Raw genomic sequence first — 19,634 nt, 5'->3', positions numbered from 1 at the left:
AAGGTACATCAGATTGACAAGTTGGATAACTCTGTCTACAATATTGACAGAATTATGCCCCTTTTTAACTTAGAAATTTTGGTTAAAGTTTTTTGTTAAGTCAAATATCTCAATTATTGCTTGAGATATTCAATTGAAACTTACAATACTTATTTATAGTAACAAGGTACATCAGATTGACAAGTTGGATAACTCTGCCTACAATATTGACAGAATTATGCCCCTTTTTAACTTAGAAATTTTGGTTAAAGTTTTTTGTTAAGTCAAATATCTCAATTATTGCTTCAGATATTCATTTGAAACTTACAATACTTATTTATAGTAACAAGGTACATCAGATTGACAAGTTGGATAACTCTGCCTACAATATTGACAGAATTATGCCCCTTTGAAACTTAGAAATTTTGGTTAAATATTTTTTGTAAAGTCAAATATCTCAATTATTGCTTGAGATATTCAATTGAAATTTACAACACTTTTTTATAGTAACAATGTACATCATTTTGAAAAATTGCATAACTCTGTCTGAAATATTTGCAGAATTATTTGCCCCTTTGAAACTTAGAAATTTTGGTTAAAGGTTAAAGGTCTTCAAAGATATTTACTTGAAACTTTACACATGTACTTAGGGTCATAATTTGAGGGTCATAATTGTATGTCACTGACCAAGTTCCATAACTCTATCTTGCAATAAGGCTGATTCATATCCCCTTTTCTACTTAGTCTCTTGGTTAATGTTTACATGCAAGTTTTACAAATCTCAATAACTATTAAAGATATTTATTTAAAACTTCACATATGCATTTAGGGTCAGAATTGTAGGTCACTGACAAAGATCCATAATTCTATCTTGCATTTAGGCTGATTTTTCTTCCTCTTTTCAACTTAGAAATTCATGATAAAGTTTTGCTTGTAAGCTGTTATCTCCATAACTACTGGAGGGTTTGTGCCTTTTTTTGGACAATTTTATGCATTCATAATAATAAAGCAGTGATTTACTTGATAAAACTTGTTAATAACAAGCCTTTGTACCTTTTCTGTCAAATTTATGTATTCATAGGTAATTAGTATTATTATACTCAATAAAACACCCTAATGACATTACCTTCCAAATAGTAAAGCCAATACTGTATATTTAGACTCTCTCTAAGGCCTATAACATGAATTTATAAAAAAAGATTAGCCCTTTGGTGAACTTAGAAAATTTAACATTATCAAGGCTCTTTTACTATCAAGCACTTAGAATAGTCGAGCGTGCTGTCCTACTGACAGCTCTTGTTTTTTACATTGGAGCGGACAGTTGAACACCTTATTGATTAAAACGCCTGTATTTTAATATTGGCCAGTCTTTACTGTATCTTCTGTAAGTTTTGTTCTCTGTTCATTAAAAGATATTACGAAATTAAGTTACACAGCAATATTTTAAACATTGGTCATTTTCTATCTAAGTGCAAAAAACTTCTGAGACAGAAATGCATGGCAAATGTAGTTTGAACTAGTGGATGAGTTTCACTGATTCTTATTAATTTTGTTACCATCATTAAATGATTTATACACATATTTACAATGTAAACCATTTTAATTTGTTAATTTGTTTAATAAAGTTTTGGGTAAATTTACAAATTTGTTCATTCTGTCATTATCTAGTTTTAGCCAGTGATATTTGGTAAAAAGTTAAAGCAAATTATGTTAAGATGGATTAAGAAGACATACATAGTGCTAACAATGTTGCTAGGCCAGTCCTTATATTGGTTATATTTTCATTAAGCCATTATGACAACCATTGCTATAACAAAATATTGAGCCGCATCACGACAAAACCAACATAATGGCTTTGCAACCAGCATGGATCCAGACCAGTCTGCGCATCCGGGCAGTCTGATCAGTATCCATGTTGTTCGATTACAAACTCTATAACAAGTAGAGAAACTGATAGCGAACAGCATGGATCCAGACCAGACTGCGCGGATGCGCAGGCTGGTCTGGATCCATGCTGGTCGCAAACCCATTATGTTGGTTTTGTTGTGACGCGGCTCAATTTTTTTTTTAAACTTCAAAATATTGTAGCCTTCTCTTCTGTTGCTTAGTAACTAGGTTAGAAAGCTCTTATGGCAACATGCTATCAGGGTAGCTGTAAGAAGTGTTATGGTATATCTGGAAATAATGAATCAAGGAAACATGCCTGGTGTGGTTTCTCTGAAATTATACTGTAGTGTTATTGTTTAAGTGTGACATTTACTAAAATATTTTGTTAAAATTTTCTCTATTTGTAATTTAGAGTAAAAAAAAAGATTTTTATTTCTGACATAATGCAGTAACATTATTGTTAAAGTGTGACATTTACTAAAACCTTTTGATTACATTTTCTCTATTTGTTTAAATTGAATGCAGAGTCAGAGTAGTCCATTTTCAACTATCACAATCCGTTAAAGTTTACGCATTTTAAATGAAGATAACATTATATGATTTTCAAGGTGTCACTTTGGTAGTGCAATGAAATTTCAACATCTTGTCTTAAGTGAGTAAAGGTTATTTGTGTGCTAGGTCGATAAACTTAATGTTGTTGGGCGCTGGATTGAATAAATTCAATTTTGTTGCGTGCTTGATTGAATTATCTCAATTTTGTTGTGTGCTAGATTGAATAAACTCAATTTTGTTGTGTGCTAGATAGAATAACTCAATTTTTGTTGTGTGCTGATTGAATTAACTCAATTTTGTTGTGTGCTAGATTGAATTAACACATTTTTGTTGTGTGCTAGATTGAATTAACACATTTTTGTTGTGTGCTAGATTGAATTATCTCAATTCTGTTGTGTGCTAGATTGAATTAACTCAATTTTTGTTGTGTGCTAGATAGAATAAACTCAATTTTTGTTGCGTGCTAGATTGAATTATCTCAATTTTGTTGTGTGCTAGATTGAATTAACTTAATTTGGTTGTGTGCTAGATTGAATTTACGCAATTTTTGTTGTGTGCTAGATTGAATTAACTCAATTTTTGTTGTGTGCTAGATTGAATTCCCTTAATTTTGTTGTGTGCTAGATTGAATTAACTCAATTTTGTTGTGTGCTAGATTGAATTAACACATTTTTGTTGTGTGCTAGATTGAATTAACTCAATTTTTGTTTTGAGCTAGATTGAATTTACCCAATTTTGCTGTGTGTTACATTGAATTAACACATTTTTGTTGTGTGCTAGATTGAATTAACCTAATATAACATTTTAATAGGTGCAAATTGTGTGTGTGCAAGAATAAATTACCTCAATTAAAATTTTAAAAGGGCTATGTTAAGGAATTCATTAATTTTTATTGTGTGCAAGAATGGATTGACTGCAATGATTTGTGTATGAAGAACGAATCTCACTTGAGAGCGTTTAATTCTTTGATTAAACAGCTTCATCAATAATGGTATGAAAAATGTAAAATTATCATAGGAAATCAGATTTTTTTTAACAAAAAATATATTTTAATTAGTAAGTTTGATATATATTTCATTCAATGAAAGTCTTGTGAAAAATTACATGTTCTATGAACCAATTGGTACAGATATGTGATATCATGGCAGGTTTTTATTTGTCCGATATGGAAAGCAGTAATCTAGTATGACATTAAAAGTATTGATTTGGTTAATAAAAGCAACAATAAAAAAGATTCTAATCTAATTCATTTTAAATTAAGCATGACCTTAATATGATTTAGTAAGCAACAACAAAAACAAGCAACACCAAAAACAATAAAAGAATAATATGTAACTCATTTACAATAAAACTTACTTATTATAAAAAGTTTCTTGAAAATTTAAAGAAATTTCCTGCCTCAATTTATTTTAATTTGTTCCCTATCAAAATCAATTACAAAACTTCTTGAATGTTTTTTTTTTTTTTTTTTTTTTTTTTTTGTTGTTTGTGTTCCATTCTAAAGTGAATTAATTCAATAAAGTGACTTAAATCAGATCATATAATTTGATTAACTATTTCAGGAGACACAAGAACCTTTGGTATGTTTTAAAATTCACTGACCATGTTTATGATTTCCTCATTATCTTATCACCTTTAGAAACTTATTTAATATATTTATAATTGTGATTAATTAATATGTATACTTTTATATTTATGAGCAGTTTAATTTAATCTCACATTTTGTTTTTATTACGTCTCACAGTTGTGGGTTTGATGTTTTGGTCTTTAAGATATGTGCATTTGTATATAAGGAAGAGATCACAAAAATGTTTCCTCACAATATTGGTTAGCTCAATGTTTCTTCACAATACTGGTTAGCTCAATGTTTTCAGACAATATTGGTTAGCTCAATGTTTCCAGACAATATTGTTTAGCTCAATGTTTCCAGACAATACTGGTTAGCTCAATGTTTCTAGACAATATTGGTTAGCTCCATGTTTCCAGACAATACTGGTTAGCTCAATGTTTCTAGACAATACTGGTTAGCTCAATGTTTCCAGACAATATTGGTTAGCTCAATGTTTCATGACAATATTGGTTAGCTCAATGTTTCCAGACAATATTGGTTAGCTCAAAGTTTCCAGACAATACTGGTTAGCTAAATGTTTCCGGACAATATTGGTTAGCTCAATGTTTCCAGACAATACTGGTTAGCTCAATGTTTCCAGACAATATTGGTTAGCTCAATGTTTCTTCACAATACTGGTTAGATTTGGAAACAAAATTCAGACATAATTCATCATTTTCATCTGGGACATGATTTAATGGGACAAACAACTTGATATTTGAGCTGCTTTATTTTTTCTTATTCTATATGGTGCATGTGCTGCCATAGTTGTGAAAAGGTAATTTAAGTATTAAGTAAATGATGTATATACGAAATATATTAAGCCACCTGGCATTTCAGATGTAAACAGTATTTTTGTATATGAATGAATTTTACATGTTGTTATGAGAATATGTCAATAAATTTTGTTATAATACTTGCATTAATGTATTGATTAAAACACGCACTGTGCTTATTGATTAATTGGCTGTCAATTGAATATCAGTACAAGACTGCTTATCTAGCCAGCAGTTGCTTGTCCTGTTGTATTATGTCCCAGCTTTCACCAAACTTATAACTTAAAAAAAACATCAACCTGAGTAATAATTGATCTTGATAAACAACTTTTAATCATGGAATGAAAAAAAAACAACGGCACATCATTTTCTTCATGGCCAAGGCTGTTTCTATTTGTTACAGTAGAAAATATTGTATTGTGTATTCATTTATTGTTGATTTTTGTATGTTTTAACCATGATTGCAAAGGAAATGTTATTGTCATTTATAAGTGATGCATTCATAACTTTATAGCAGAAGTAGATTTGTATTTTGTCATAGCATGTATAAACAAGAATGGTCATTATGCAAGGATTTTGTTGCACTTTGGATATCAATAATGTGATCTCTGAAGCATGGAATGATCATCATGCAAGGATATTATTGCAATTTTGATATCAATAATGATCTTTGAAGCATGGAATGGTAGTCATGCAAGGATATTATTGTGATTTTGATATCAATAATGATCTCAGAAGCATGGAATGGCAATCATGAAGGATATTATTGTGATTTGGATATCAAAAATGTGATCTCTAAAGCATGGAATGGTCATCATGCAAGGATACTTTTGCAATTTGGATATCAATTATGTGATCTCTGAAGCATGGAATGGTCATCATGCAAGGATATTGTTGTGATTTAGATATCAATAATGTGATTTCTGAAGCATGGAATGGTCATCATGCAAGAATACTTTTGCAATTTGGATATCAATTATGTGATCTCTTAAGCATGGAATGGTCATCATGCAAGGATATTATAGCAATTTTGATATCATTTATGATCTCTGAAGCATCTAATGGCAATCGCTAAGGATATTATTGTGATTTGGATAACAATTATGTAATCCTTGAAGCATGGAATGGGCATCATTCAAGGATACTTTTGCAATTTGGATATCAATTATGTGATCTCTGAAGCATGGAATGGTCATGATGCAGGGATATTGTTGCTAATTGGATATCAATAATGTGATCTTTGAAGCATGGAATGGTCAACATGCAAGGACATTGTTGTGATTTGGATATCAATAATGTAATCTTTAAAGCATTGAATGGCCATCATGCAAGGATATTACATGTATTGCACTTTGGATATCAATAATGCAATCTCTGTAGCAATGAATGGTCTTATGATGCAAGGATATTATTGCAATTTGGAAATCAATAATGAGAGCTTTGAAGCATGGACCTTTTGATTGACCTTTGCTTTGACATGTTGTTCCTGCAACAAGAAAGAATGAAAAGAATGAAAATTTGCATGGTTACACAAAATTTTACTAATTTGTATTCTATGTAAAAAGGAGATAATCTTAACACTTACATCATGTTTATAGATTAATTTAGTTTATAGATTAATTAATATTTTGAGATTTCTATTGTTTTCAAAGGGTAGTGGAGAAGAAGGGTCTGGAGATTATAGAATGGTCTTAAAATCTAAAAGTTTTGATGATCATGCTAAAGAAGAGGTGAAACAATGTATACTATAAAATATTATAGAATATTATACCAGTGTTAGTTATAGGCATTATGAAATATATACCAGTTAGGCATTATGAAATCATTACCAACTGAAGCTTGCTTGAGAATTTTCTTATTTTTTTGCACCAAGTATATTGTATAATTAAAGTATATTTCTTAGAACTAACTTTTAGTTGAACTACTAACTTATCTTCTAACTTGATCCTGTGTTCAAGAAATGATGCATGTGTAGAAAATGGCAGTAAAATGTGGGAATAATTACCATAAAATTCCTATTAAACATTTGGGAGCCTTACATTTTTCAAAGGGGTGCTTTTATTCAAACACAGTTTTTCCTAAATCCAAAAATCATGGTAAAAATTATATTTGGTGTTAGTCTAACAGACAAGTTTTCATAATAATGTTAAAAAGTGTGAAAGTTAGAGTATTTTTTTTTGGGGGGGGGGGATACATTTTTGTGTTTACTATAAACTTAAATGGATTCTGAAGGTTTTGAATGAAATTATGGATTTACTGTTCAGCACTGGCTAGTAGATTTTATCCAAAAAAAAAATGGGGATGGTGTCTTTGTTAGGGGAGGGGCGTTTAAAGGGAATTTTACGGTAGGTTAGTAGTGGTACAGAATTTAAGAGCACTTTGTTCGGTAACTGTCAACTATAGTTTATAACTATGGCTAATTCTGCTGCACAACCTAACAGAATAAACTTGCATGGGTTTTTTGCAGATAATTTTTCTTCTATTTTTTTTTACTAATTCTGAACTGCATCATTTCTGAATTGTAATAACTGTTTGCCAATGTTTTTATATTTAGTTTAAGTGAGTTAACCAACTTTTATGAAATAGTTTTGGGTATTTTTATCTGGTGAATTTTACTCTCATATTACCAAACATTTTAGTTGTTAGTCAAGAAATACATTTGTCCTCTGTTACTATAGTGACGTTACATTAATGTCCGATGGGTCAAGGACAATTATTTTGAATGAAAACTACATGTACTTTTTATACCTAATATGATAAGTTATATATTCCAAATATTTATTTCCCCATTTACCTTATTCTTATAATCATCAAATGTCAAGTCTATATTTTTAAACCTTATCAAGAAATTCATTATTTAGTATGTCTGTTTCAAAGAAAAAGTTGAGGGTTTTTTTGAGCCGCGTCACGACAAAACCAACATAGTGCGTTTGCGACCAGCATGGATCCAGACCAGCCTGCGCATCCGCGCAGTCTGATCAGGATCCATGCTGTTCGCTTACCAACCCTATTACAAGTAGAGAAACTGATAGCGAACAGCATGGATCCTGATCAGACTGTGCGGATGCGCAGGCTGGTCTGGATCCATGCTGGTCGCAAACGCACTATGTTGGTTTTGTTGTGACACGGCTCCATTATGATTGCTGCAGTGTTTTAGTCGTTCTTGTCATGCAAAAAATTAAATGTGGCCCATTATTCAAACATTTTAAAAGTTTTCTACATGAAACTTGGAATACTTGCTTATCATAACAAGGTGCATAATTCTGAAAGCAATATTTTTGGAGTTATGCCCCTTTATGACTTATAAGCATTTAACACAACATATGGTTCTCTTTTCATCTTGTCTCTTATAATCATATCCATGTAAACACCTTTTTTGTTGTCATAGTAAATAATCTACACAAACCATCTTTCATATTTGGTTTTGTTAACTTTAGAAATCATAGTGAAACCTGTGTAAAATGATCACCAGTGAGAATTATAACAAAAAAATGATAATGTAACTTTATCCATGGTACTTCACATTTTTCAGCTTTGATATTGACCAGTGGACTCAGAAAGTATAACAGTTTGTTTGTTGTTAACCTTTAACTTACTAGAGGGACGTAGGTGGTTAAAGGCGTTGACTTTAAACTACATGCCCCTCAGCGCTGTTGGTTTTAATCCTGACAGGGACTTTTGATTCTTTTATGTGAGGAAGCTATCCAGTATGCTTACAGAACGTCTGTGGTGCCCATTTGTGCCTGGAATAATGTATGGAAGGGCACCTGAGGTATTCCTCCACTAGTAAAGCTGGAAAGTCGCCATATGACCTATACTGTGTTAGTGCAACAAAAGAAACTTACTGAAACTTAAAGCTTGAGCTGTAATTTGCAGGCCTGCCTGCAGCCAGATTAAACTCTATACTGTTTCCAAACCAACTTCAAATTCCCATCTTGATATCTCTAAAATTGATAATGAACAGTTCCAAAATTGTATGCTGTATCAGTCCATTTTAAAATTGTTTACCCTGAATTAAAGCTGCACACCTCCAGATGAGCCAAAATATTTCAAGAAAATCAAACTTGAGAAAAATGTATCAAGATTTTAAGAAAAGTAAAGAGATTCAATATTGAATTAATGATTTGCATGTTATGTGCGATTTATGACTGATTTTGCATTATTAATCACCATAATCCTACTGTGTTACTAACGCAGTAAGGTATAATTTGCATATTTTGCCCTCTTATTAGCTTATGTGGTTTGTAAGTGCCGTTTACAACGTGTAAATAACTTTCTTTGTTAAGTTTACAATATTTTACATTGAAATACATTTTCAAAATTTTCATGAAAATTAGCATGAATCTGTAGGCATGTAGTCCAATATATTAGACGTTACAGGCTTGTTATAGTTTATGTCAGTCAAGCCTGACGTCTAATAGTTATTGCTCATAAACGCATAGCATTTTTTAAAAATCTAAAATTGTCTATTGTCTTGCCTTTCAAGCTTTTTTCAAAAGCTTATCTTCTTTTCTTTCAATTTCATGCTCAACCATTAACAAAAACTCTCAAACAATGTACTTATCAATTAAAAATAAAATATAAATATCAATCTAGTTTTGCCTATCGGCCATACTGGTTAAGTTAAGTGCTTTACAGATTGATTCCAAATTATATTCTAACAGGCTTACGGTGCATGGGCAATTATTTCATTGAAAAAATATTCCATTAGAAACTTCTGACTCATTTAAACGCTTGCATTTGAAAAAGCCAATCAGATTTCGCTCACTGTATGGCGGCCATTTGTTTATCAGCTGTATTAGAAATTTAATTAAATGAGAGGATTTAATCATGATTTTTCAAATGTGACAGTTTAATTATTTTGTTAAAAGGTATTTATTTTTTAGTTTAGTTCATAAATAGGTCAAAATTAATGTAAATAATGTCTTAATTGTTTAAATGCATTAGATCTAAATCGATGTCTAATGTCAAATTGTTTGCTACACGATTTTACAAAGATCTGTTAAGACCTAAATGTAACATTGAAAATGAAAAATGTAAAATATCAGATTAATGAATGATAAATATGAAAAAAGGTTACAAATAGGTCTTATAATTAGGACTAATAGGCATGCTGCTTATGTATTTATTAAGAAGGTGGTCCGTTTCTCAGGTTTTACTGTACATGTTTATAATACTCATTCATAACAGGGTGAAGGGTATGGTGATGGATTATAAAATAATATTTCTGATAACAGGTTTAGATAAATGAATGATATATTGGTAATTATAAAACATATTGAGCTGGAATGAAAAAAAGCTTGCAGCTTTAATTCTTCTTGATAATTATGATTTCCTTTTATTTTATTTGCCATTTGCTCTTGTTAACATAAACAATAAAGCAGGCCTCCATTATAGATTTATTGCAATCTTTATTTTTTATCAAAACAGAAAAAAATATACCTAAGCATTTTGCAATTTAATTTTCTCATGCACACTTGGTATGTAACAAAATATGTTTGTAATTTGTTTCTCATTTGTTGACAATATGTAATTGACAGGGAGATTTTATATTTGCAATTTGAGTTTGATTTTGAATATATGTGTAATATATCATGTAATCTTAATTTTTTAGTTATAAGCTTTAAAGCATGCCTCCAAATATTTCAATATAATCAAACTTGAGAAATATGTATTACAATTTTAGGAAAAGTAAAATGATTCAAGATTCAAGTAATATTTTACATGTTATGTGTGGTTAATATCTGATTTTTCAGTATTTACAACTATATCTTTACTGATTTACTATAATTCAGTAAGGGCTATTTATGCATATTTTGACCACTTTTGGTAATTTATGTGGGTTTTAAGTGCCATTGATAATGTGTAAATTGCTTCCTTTTGGTTATTTCACAAGTGTGTACATTCAAATACATTTTCAAAATTTTCATGAAAATTAGCGTGAATCTGGAGGCGTGCTGCTTTAAACGTTGAGTATCTTTTCTGATTTGATAATACTGAATTGGTTCTTTTTTAACATTAACATATTGTTTTCTTTTCTGTTAAAGCTTTTTAAAAAGATATTTTTATACATGAACAATGGTGTTGCTAACAGATAAGGGTTCTTTATTGTGTTTTGTTTATTATGATGATTGCATGTATTCATGTTATGTAACTGCGTTCGATATAAAATAAAATTTTTTCACACACAAGTATATAATATTATATTGTGTACATGTAAATAAATATATATTTTAGGATGTTCCAAAGTCTCCTGGATCCCCCGGGGATAATAATGCTATGAATGAGTTACATAATATTATGGTATGTATGGATATTTATTATTTTTAGCTTCTTTTACTAATGAAACAATCTATTTTTTGGTCTAAGAAATCTATTTTTGGTCTTCGAAAATCTGTAGTTATTATTTCCAACAGACAGCATTCAAAAGGTCAGCAATGAAATAGATCTATTACTCCACCACAGTAAAATTGTGTATATATTCATAAACTGTGTCCACCAATGAAGTTTTAAAGGAACTCGACTGAGTTCCAAATGCCTAAAAATATGAAATTTGAATCTCGTACATAGATCAGCTGGGGCACTCAAGACACAAATTAAGAGATACAAAAGATAGTTAAGAAACATAAAAAGAAATAAATTGAAAAAAAAATATGTTTGTGTTATTCTTTGAGTGAAAAAAGTACCAATGGTTTTCAATTTTGGGTCATTTTTCACAATAAGAATAATTATTCTGGAATAACAGAGTGAGCAAATAATCTGAAATTTTGCACACAAGTTATTAGTCTAGACCTACATTGATTATACAACATTAATCTTGAAAATTATTCTCATTCCTAAATGATTCTCATTTCTAAATTTAAAATATTCTCATTTTTAAATTATATTCTCATTCCTAAATTATTCTTATTCCTAAATTATTTTTATTCCTAAATTATTCTCATTCCTAAATTATTCTTATTCCTAAATTATTCTCATTCCTAAATTATTCTTATTCCTAAATTATTCTCATTCCTAAATTATTCTCATTCCTGTCATGTCAAAAAGACTTCAGTGGAGTCCCTTTAATGTGATAAAGATTTAACAAAAAACCTGGAAATTTTGCCTGTTTTTCAGAACAAGATGAAGAGGACACATAGTGAGAGCGAATTGTTGTCACCTGTAGAGGCGGAACACGGAGAAACTGAATTAGCTCGAGCGTTCAGACGTGTGAAGAAATCACATTCTCTAGATCCTGGTAAAATACTTCTTTAACCCTGAACATGCTGAGTATTTAAATGGACTTGCCCCACTTCCATTTTTGGGACGGTCCATTATCAATTTTAGCGATATCAATTTGAATATTTAAAATTTGTCTGCCAATAGTATAGAGCCTGATCAGACTGCACGGATGTGCAGGCTGGCCTGGCTCTATACTGGTGGCAAAGGCTTGACGCTTTCGGTTCCAGCACTTACAGGGTTAACCTGTATTACCAATTAATATAGGGGCATCAATGTGGTCAAGCGGTTGAGGTGGCTGACTTCAAACCACTTGCCCCTCACCACTGTAGGTTAGAATCCGACTAAAAAGTTTGAATTCTTTCATGTGAGAATGCTATCCAGCTAGCTCACTGAGTATCGGTGGTTTTTTTTAGCTCACCTGTCACAAAGTGACAGGGTGAGCTTTTGTGATCGCTTTTCGTCCGGCGTCCGTCCGGCGTCCGTAAACTTTTACTTTAAATGACATCTCCTCATAAACCACTAAGCCAATTTCATCCAAACTTCACAGGAATGTTCCTTTGGTGGTCACCTTTAAAATTTGTTCAAAGAATTTAATTCCATGCAGAACTCTGGTTGCCATGGCAACCGAAAGAAAAAAACTTTAAATATCTTCTTTTAAAAAACCATAAGAGCTAGAGCTTAGATATTTGGCATGAAACATCTTCTAGTGAGTGTCTACCAAGTTTGTTCAAATAAAAGCCCTGGGGTCAAAATTGGCCCCGCCCCGGGGGGTCATTGATTTTCCCTATATGCATATTGTAAAAACTAAAAAAATCTTCTTTTAAAGAACCCAAAGACCTAGAGCTAAGATACTTAGCATGATACATGTTCTAATGGGTGTCTACCAAGTTTGTTCAAATAAAAGCCCTGGGGTCAAAATTGGCCCTGCCCGGGGGGGGGGGGGGCATTGATTTTCCCTATATGCATATAGTAAAAACTTAAAAAATATTCTTTTAAAGAACTCAAAGAGCTATGGCTAAGATATTGAGCATCAAACCTGTTCTAATAGGTGTTTACCAAGTTTGTTCAAAGAAAAGCCCTGGGGTCAAAATTGGCCCAGCCCAAGGGGGTCATTGATTTTCCCTATATGCATGTAGTAAAAACTTAAAAAATCTTCTTTTAAAGAACCCAAAGAGCTAGAGCTTAGATATTTGGCATCAAACTTGTTCTAATGGGTGTCTAGCAAGTTTGTTCAAATAAAAGACATGGGGTCAAAATTTGCCCCGCCCCGTGGGTCATTGATTTTCCCTATATGCATATAGTAAAAAACTTAAAAAATCTTCTTTAAAAGAACTCAAAGAGCTATGGCTAAGATATTGAGCATGAAACATGTTCTAATAGGTGTCTACCAAGTTTGTTCAAATAAAAGCCCTGGGGTCAAAATTTGCCCTGCCCCAGGGGGTCATTGATTTTCCCTATATGCATATAGTAAAAACTTAAAAAATCTTCTTTTAAAGAACCCAAAAAGCTAGAGTTAAGATATTTAGCATCAATTATGTTCTAATGGGTGTCTACCAAGTTTGTTCAAAGAAAAGCCCTGGGGTCAAAATTTGCCTCGCCCGGGGGGGTCATTGATTTTCCCTATATGCTTATAGTAAAAACTTAAAAAAATCTTCTTTTAAAGAACTCAAAGAGCTATGGCTAAGATATTGAGCATCAAACATGTTCTAATAGGTGTCTACCAAGTTTGTTCAAATAAAAGCCCTGGGGTCAAAATTGGCCCCGCCCCAGGGTTCATTGATTTTTTCCTATATGCATATAGTAAAAACTTAAAAAATCTTCTTTTAAAGAACCAAAAGAGTTAGAGCTAAGATATTTAGCATAAAACATGGTCTAATAAGTGTCTACCAAGTTTGTTCAAATAAAAGCCCTGGGGTCAAAATGGCCCCGCCTGGGGGTCATTGATTTTCCCTATATGCATATTGTAAAAACTTAAAAAATCTTCTTTTAAAGAACTCAAAGAGCTATGGCTAAGATATTTAGCATCAAACATGTTCTAATGGGTGTCTACCAAGTTTGTTCAAATAAAAGCCCTGGGGTCAAAATTCGGACTGCCCCGGGGGTCATTGATTTTCCTTATGTGTATAGTAAAAACTTAAAAAATCTTCTTTGAAAAAACCCAAATAGCTACAGTTAAGATATTAAGCATGAAACATCTTTTAGTGAGTGTCTACAAAGTTTGTTCAAATAAAAGACATGGGGTCAAAATTGGCCCCGCCCCGGGGGTCATTGATTTTCCTTATATGTGTATAGTAAAAACTTAAAAAAAATCTTCTTTGAAAAAACCCAAATAGCTACAGTTAAGATATTAAGCATGAAACATCTTTTAGTAAGTGTCTACAAAGTTTGTTCAAATAAAAGCCCATGGGTCAAAACTGGCCCGGCCCCAGGGGTGTCATTGTTTTTAACTATATGTGTATAGTAAAAACTTTAAAAAAATCTTCTTTTAAAAAGGCCAATGAGCTAGAGCTTAGATGTTTAGCATAAAACGTCTTCTTATGGGTGTCCACCAAGTTTGTGCAAATAAAAGCCCTTGGGTTAAATTGGCCCTGCAACGTTGGGGGGGGGGGGGTTGGGGGGGCCTATATACAGGTGAGCGACCTCAGGGCCATCATGGCCCTCTTGTTACTCAGATGTCTGTTGCTTCCTGAAGTAATACATCTTCCTCAACCAAAAGCTGATCTTTAATGAGATGCAATGTAAAACCTAACCAAAATAATACAACCAAAATAATACAATATTATCTGTACTATTCATTATCAATCATGATATAGAAATCAGTGTTATCTATAGTAACATTCAGTATTGTGTACAACAATTTCAAAGAAAGATGCAGACAAAGTTTGGTTGAAAACCAAAAAAAGTGCTTGTTGTTGAAAAATTGAATACTTTTACATTTCGTACAGCCTGTATAACACAAATAACAGGACATGTTCATTTTTCACATCTAATGGGTTCATTGTGTATTGTTGTGCTACATTAATGTTATATTTTATTGCTATAATTATGACATTGACCTTCATACTGTTTTTAAATATTTTATCTGACATATGACCTTGACTTTTAAGTTCCCGATGTACAGAGACGTAACAAGCTGTCATTGGTAGCAGAAGAAAGAGAGTCTGAAGTTATGTAAGTCTTTGACAATGTCATTATATATATATATGTACAATGACTATCCTATTTTGTAGAAATATGATGTTCTTCATGTGGCTGTTTAGAGTGTCACGTTAATTAGGCCAAGGTCACTAGGGCTAAAAATAGAATTGTATACCTTTCTTTATTCTTGTTTATACATTTATGTATACTAGATTTTTCTAAAAAGCAAGAGTAAGTGCTGAGTTTATAATATAGGAAATCCTGATTATCAGCTGATCTAATGCACAGAAGAGCACCTGAGGTTTTCCTCCACCAGTAAGGCTGGAAAGTCGCCATATGATCTATACTGTGTTGATGCAACGTAAAACCCAACAACCAAACAATAATAACAGATCTTGAACCATGATATTTCAGAGGACATCTTTAATCAATATATACAGTATTATTTCAAAGTACACAATAGAAAAATTCATTTAGATAAAAAAATAGAGAAAAAAAATAAGCCCACAGGAAAAGGAAGAATGCAAATCTGGTCATAAATCAAGCAGTCTAGTATATTTTTTATCTATGAAATGTTACTATTTTATGGAAGTTATTTGAATATTTTGTTTTATTGGAAATTAAACTAATTACTGCTGAATTGTGCTTAGCAATGAAGTGAAAGACACCACCACCGCTTTTTATGTCATATTGTTTAACAGTTAACCTGCTGTAAGTGGAGGTGATCAGCCTTTGCCACCAGTATAGAGCCTGGCTTGCCTATATGTATGTACAGAGTAACCAGGCTCTATATTGGTGGTTGCTTGAAGTTTTCATATTTTGATATTTGAATCCCTTAACCTTAGAATGAACTGTTCCAAATTCAAAGCTTGGGAAAACCCATAATGAAAATTCACAAGTTAAAGAGTAAGGCATGTATAATAATATTATCTTGTTTTTTTTATGTTTTTTGGCATTACAAATCGTTACCTCAGTGCTGTAGTAGGTTAACTCCTATTTTCTTATAAAAAGAGTAAATCCGTTAGAGCACTAAGGTTACAAAATGTTATCTGTTAAGTTTTGTAAGCTTCTCTTACAATTTTTGTTTAGTTTACGACGAAAAAAATGGAATCATTAAAACAGGTAATTCCAATATAGTTGTCCCTATAAATTGCCAAATAACTGCTCGGGGCTGTGGGACGGTGTTTCAAGGGTTGGTTTGTCCTAAATGTTTGTATTGATGTGTTTGATATAGAACTAAATGTGTTCAATTCTTTCAGTGTTTTCATCTCAATGGCAACTGTCTACACTTGTTCATAACAATGACTCATTTTGTAGTCTTCAGCCGTAACATTCCCTACCCATTAACAATATATGGTTAAAATATAATGTATTTAAACACATGGTCATAGTGTCTAACCTTTGACCATTTGTGTGACATTTTTTTTAAGAAGACCATTGTAAAAACAGGTTGTGATAGACAATGTAGTCTAGGTCTTTAAATTGCCACATTCTTGTAGTTTGATAAACTTAAACAACAAGTTACAAAACTGGAGCTATGAACCCTGGGTAGGAACTTTTTGTCGCCCTGTAGTGATGAATCTACATGTGTTTGATTCTGTCAATTCCTAGCCAGATTTTTGTTACAAAATTTTACAAAAGTTGTTTAAGATATAAGTTCTAGTCTTCAATTTTCCTATCATGTGGCCACAGTTGTGTCTACTAACTGATTGAACAGAGTTATTGCCCCTTTTTAAATATTTTCGATGCATACTAGATCTGAAATGCTTTGCAGCTAGCTGGCTATATAAACTTTGAAGTGGCTTTTGTAGATTTATTGCAATTAAAATATGTAGGCAAATCTACATTATTCAAATCTGTAGCACAGTGATTTCATATCTAACACCAATTGCTTTCCTTCTCCTAATCAGATTCCCTATATTCCTTTGAGCTGTAAGTTACTAAAATTCTTGTTATTTAATACTATTATAATAATATTATATCATATAATTTGTAGTTGTAGTTGTATGTTTTATAGAGTAATAGTAATATTGTACATTTATCAGATTATTACATGGTTAAAGGCACATTATGCTTCAGAAACCACTTAAGAGAGGACAAACATGAGTTTAATTATAATGTTTAAATAATGATTTTAGATATGTTAGATGCTTATCACCTGAAGAAAGTAGCACTGAATGTGAAATTATACTTGTCATAAAAGTAACAAAATGTAAACAAAGTAGTATTTTGACTTCCATACAGAATACTAAATCACTATAACTGTTCTATTTCCCAGAAAGCAACAGAAGCAAAAATTGGTCCAGATAATTGGCCAATGAGTGACTTTTTGGAAACTATAATGTATCACTACATGTATATTAAATAAAAAGCTTCTGAGAAGTTAAAATAAAATGATTTCTATGACATTATAATGGGCCTTTAAAGTATAGAAAATATATTTTGTGAAAATAAAAATATGTACATGTAATGTATGTGAACAAGGTTATTGGGATTCATCATTTGTCTAATGATTTTGGGAACATTGGGAAAAAGGAAGATTATTCAATTAACATGTTATATTTATAAAATGATTTTAGTTCTTGATATTGAAAATCAGTTAAATTTTTAGGTTTAGCTCATTAGTATCTAATTTTTGTCTGTTTTACACAGTTTATTTCCTTTTACATTATTCTCTCAATATTCATGGAGCACACTGTCTTACCATTTACCAATCACATTTTTTTTCAGTTATAAAGTAAATAAAGAAAAAGATGTCATTGATGTTAAACATCCTGTAACACAATTTTTTTATGGTTTTATATTAAATTAGGATTTATCAATATTGTAAGTTCCAATTTTTTGTGAATTTTGTGAATTTCATGTTAGAACGAAAAGTATTTTTGCATTCTGTGGACAGAAATATACATGTTATGCACAAGTTTATTGTAACTTCACTTTTCCACTGCCTCAGGATAGTGTGAAAGCAACTCAGCCAATTTTTCTCTTTCGATCTGTCCCTGCAGTGGCAGGTAAGCATAGTGGCTCAGTTTTGGCATGAAATGAGCAGGGGCTATTTCTGAATTGCAGTGTGTGGACATTGTGTGGCAATTTTTAAACATATGATTTTCCTTTCAAGGCTTGATCAATTTTATGGATTTGAAAATATAAAAAATTAAAGTCCTCGATATTCATCAATGGTGTCCAGGTGGGCAGGGATTATAATTGTGTGGTGCATAGTGGCTGCGATATGTTCAATTTTAGACAAATTATATTCTCACCAACATACTGTATATGGGGGCAATCCTGGAAACCAGATTGTGGTGACGGTTTGTTGGTTTGTCTCTTTTGTGTCTGCTCTGTTATACCCATGTAAGAATTTTCTTCAAATTTGACTTTGATGTTTGCAGATCTCATCCTGTGACTGGGTTTGCTCGAGGTCATGGTCACACTTATAGGTCAAATGTTGCTTTATAAATCAAATGCCCAAGGAAAGATTTTTTTTTAACGTTGCTAAAATATCCACCTTAACAACTCTATGTGTTGAAACAATGCCACCTTTGTGCCAATTCAAGGTCATTTTCAAACTGAAAGATTATTTGTAAGCTATCTTCATGTCTGCACAATAAATGCTATTCACATTGAAGGAATTTTTGTCATCTTATCTTTAAATATTCTTTAAAAAATTTTAATAAATTGACCTACATAAAATGCTAAGTCATAGAATTGGTGGATGTGTGACAGTTCTTATTTTATCATTGGATCATATATGATGAAAGCTTGCTTTGTTTACATACAAAAAAAGTATAATTATATTGGTTTATTTAACTAGACATGTTTTACTATTAATGTTCTCTATCACTATATTTCTCATTTCGCAAAGTAGTAGTAATTTAATGTATGTGTGTGCGTGTTTTTCTTTGTCTCTGTAATTAATGCTAGGTATTGAAATTTTCTTTAACAAATAAAGTAATCAATTCATGAATTACTCATACATTTAATGATATTACTCATACAGTTAATAACATTACAAACTTATAAAAAAAATAAGTTAATGAAACCATAGAAAATGGATCAAACCTTGGGTTGACATGTTAACCTGCTCAGCTTTATAGACTGAGCACCGGATCATTAATCCAGGGTTTGGTACTTTGATCCTGGGGCAATCCGTTATTTCTCTTTGACCATTTGAGTCCATGTCCGAGAACAAAGATCAAAGAAAAAATAACGGATTGCCCGAGGATCAAACTATGATCCCTGAAGTACTGATCTGAGGCTCTGTTTATTAAGCTGAGCAGATGGGCATGTTAACCATAACTCTTTGACCATTGATCTCGGAAATGGACTCAAATGGTCATTTCTCTCTCACTGCTGATTCTGAAATAATGTGGGATAAGTTACAAGTTAGTCACTTAAGAAAGAAATTGGTATTTCCTGGTTAGTTATCCAGGACAGTCGATTTTGTGGTTTGACTGTAAAGATATAACCAAAAA

At 31.7% G+C, this 19,634-nt stretch overlaps 1 protein-coding gene across 6 annotated transcripts in view; it reads left to right on the top strand.

The window, feature by feature from the left end:
• Positions 1-19,634, top strand: part of LOC132740821 (shootin-1-like) — a 28,492-nt gene that overhangs the window by 2,884 nt on the left and 5,974 nt on the right. For 2 of the 6 annotated variants that reach the window (XR_009627212.1, XM_060728825.1), the window contains exons 5-10: positions 3,981-3,998; positions 6,456-6,533; positions 11,041-11,106; positions 11,920-12,040; positions 15,132-15,195; positions 16,252-16,284. Coding sequence is in view for 5 of the 6 variants with exons in the window: in XM_060728825.1 (XP_060584808.1) it covers positions 3,981-3,998; positions 6,456-6,533; positions 11,041-11,106; positions 11,920-12,040; positions 15,132-15,195; positions 16,252-16,279 (375 nt within the window). In the remaining variant the exon portion in view is untranslated. The remainder of the gene's footprint in view (positions 1-3,980; positions 3,999-6,455; positions 6,534-11,040; positions 11,107-11,919; positions 12,041-15,131; positions 15,196-16,251; positions 16,285-19,634) is intronic. The other 4 variants (XM_060728824.1, XM_060728822.1, XM_060728823.1 and 1 more) reach the window with 3 other exon arrangements.

Source organism: Ruditapes philippinarum, unplaced genomic scaffold (genome assembly GCF_026571515.1).
Source record: "Ruditapes philippinarum isolate M1 unplaced genomic scaffold, ASM2657151v2 ctg230_1_1_1_1, whole genome shotgun sequence".
Lineage (NCBI taxonomy): Eukaryota > Metazoa > Mollusca > Bivalvia > Venerida > Veneridae > Ruditapes > Ruditapes philippinarum.
This window is presented reverse-complemented; position numbering and strand designations above follow the sequence as displayed.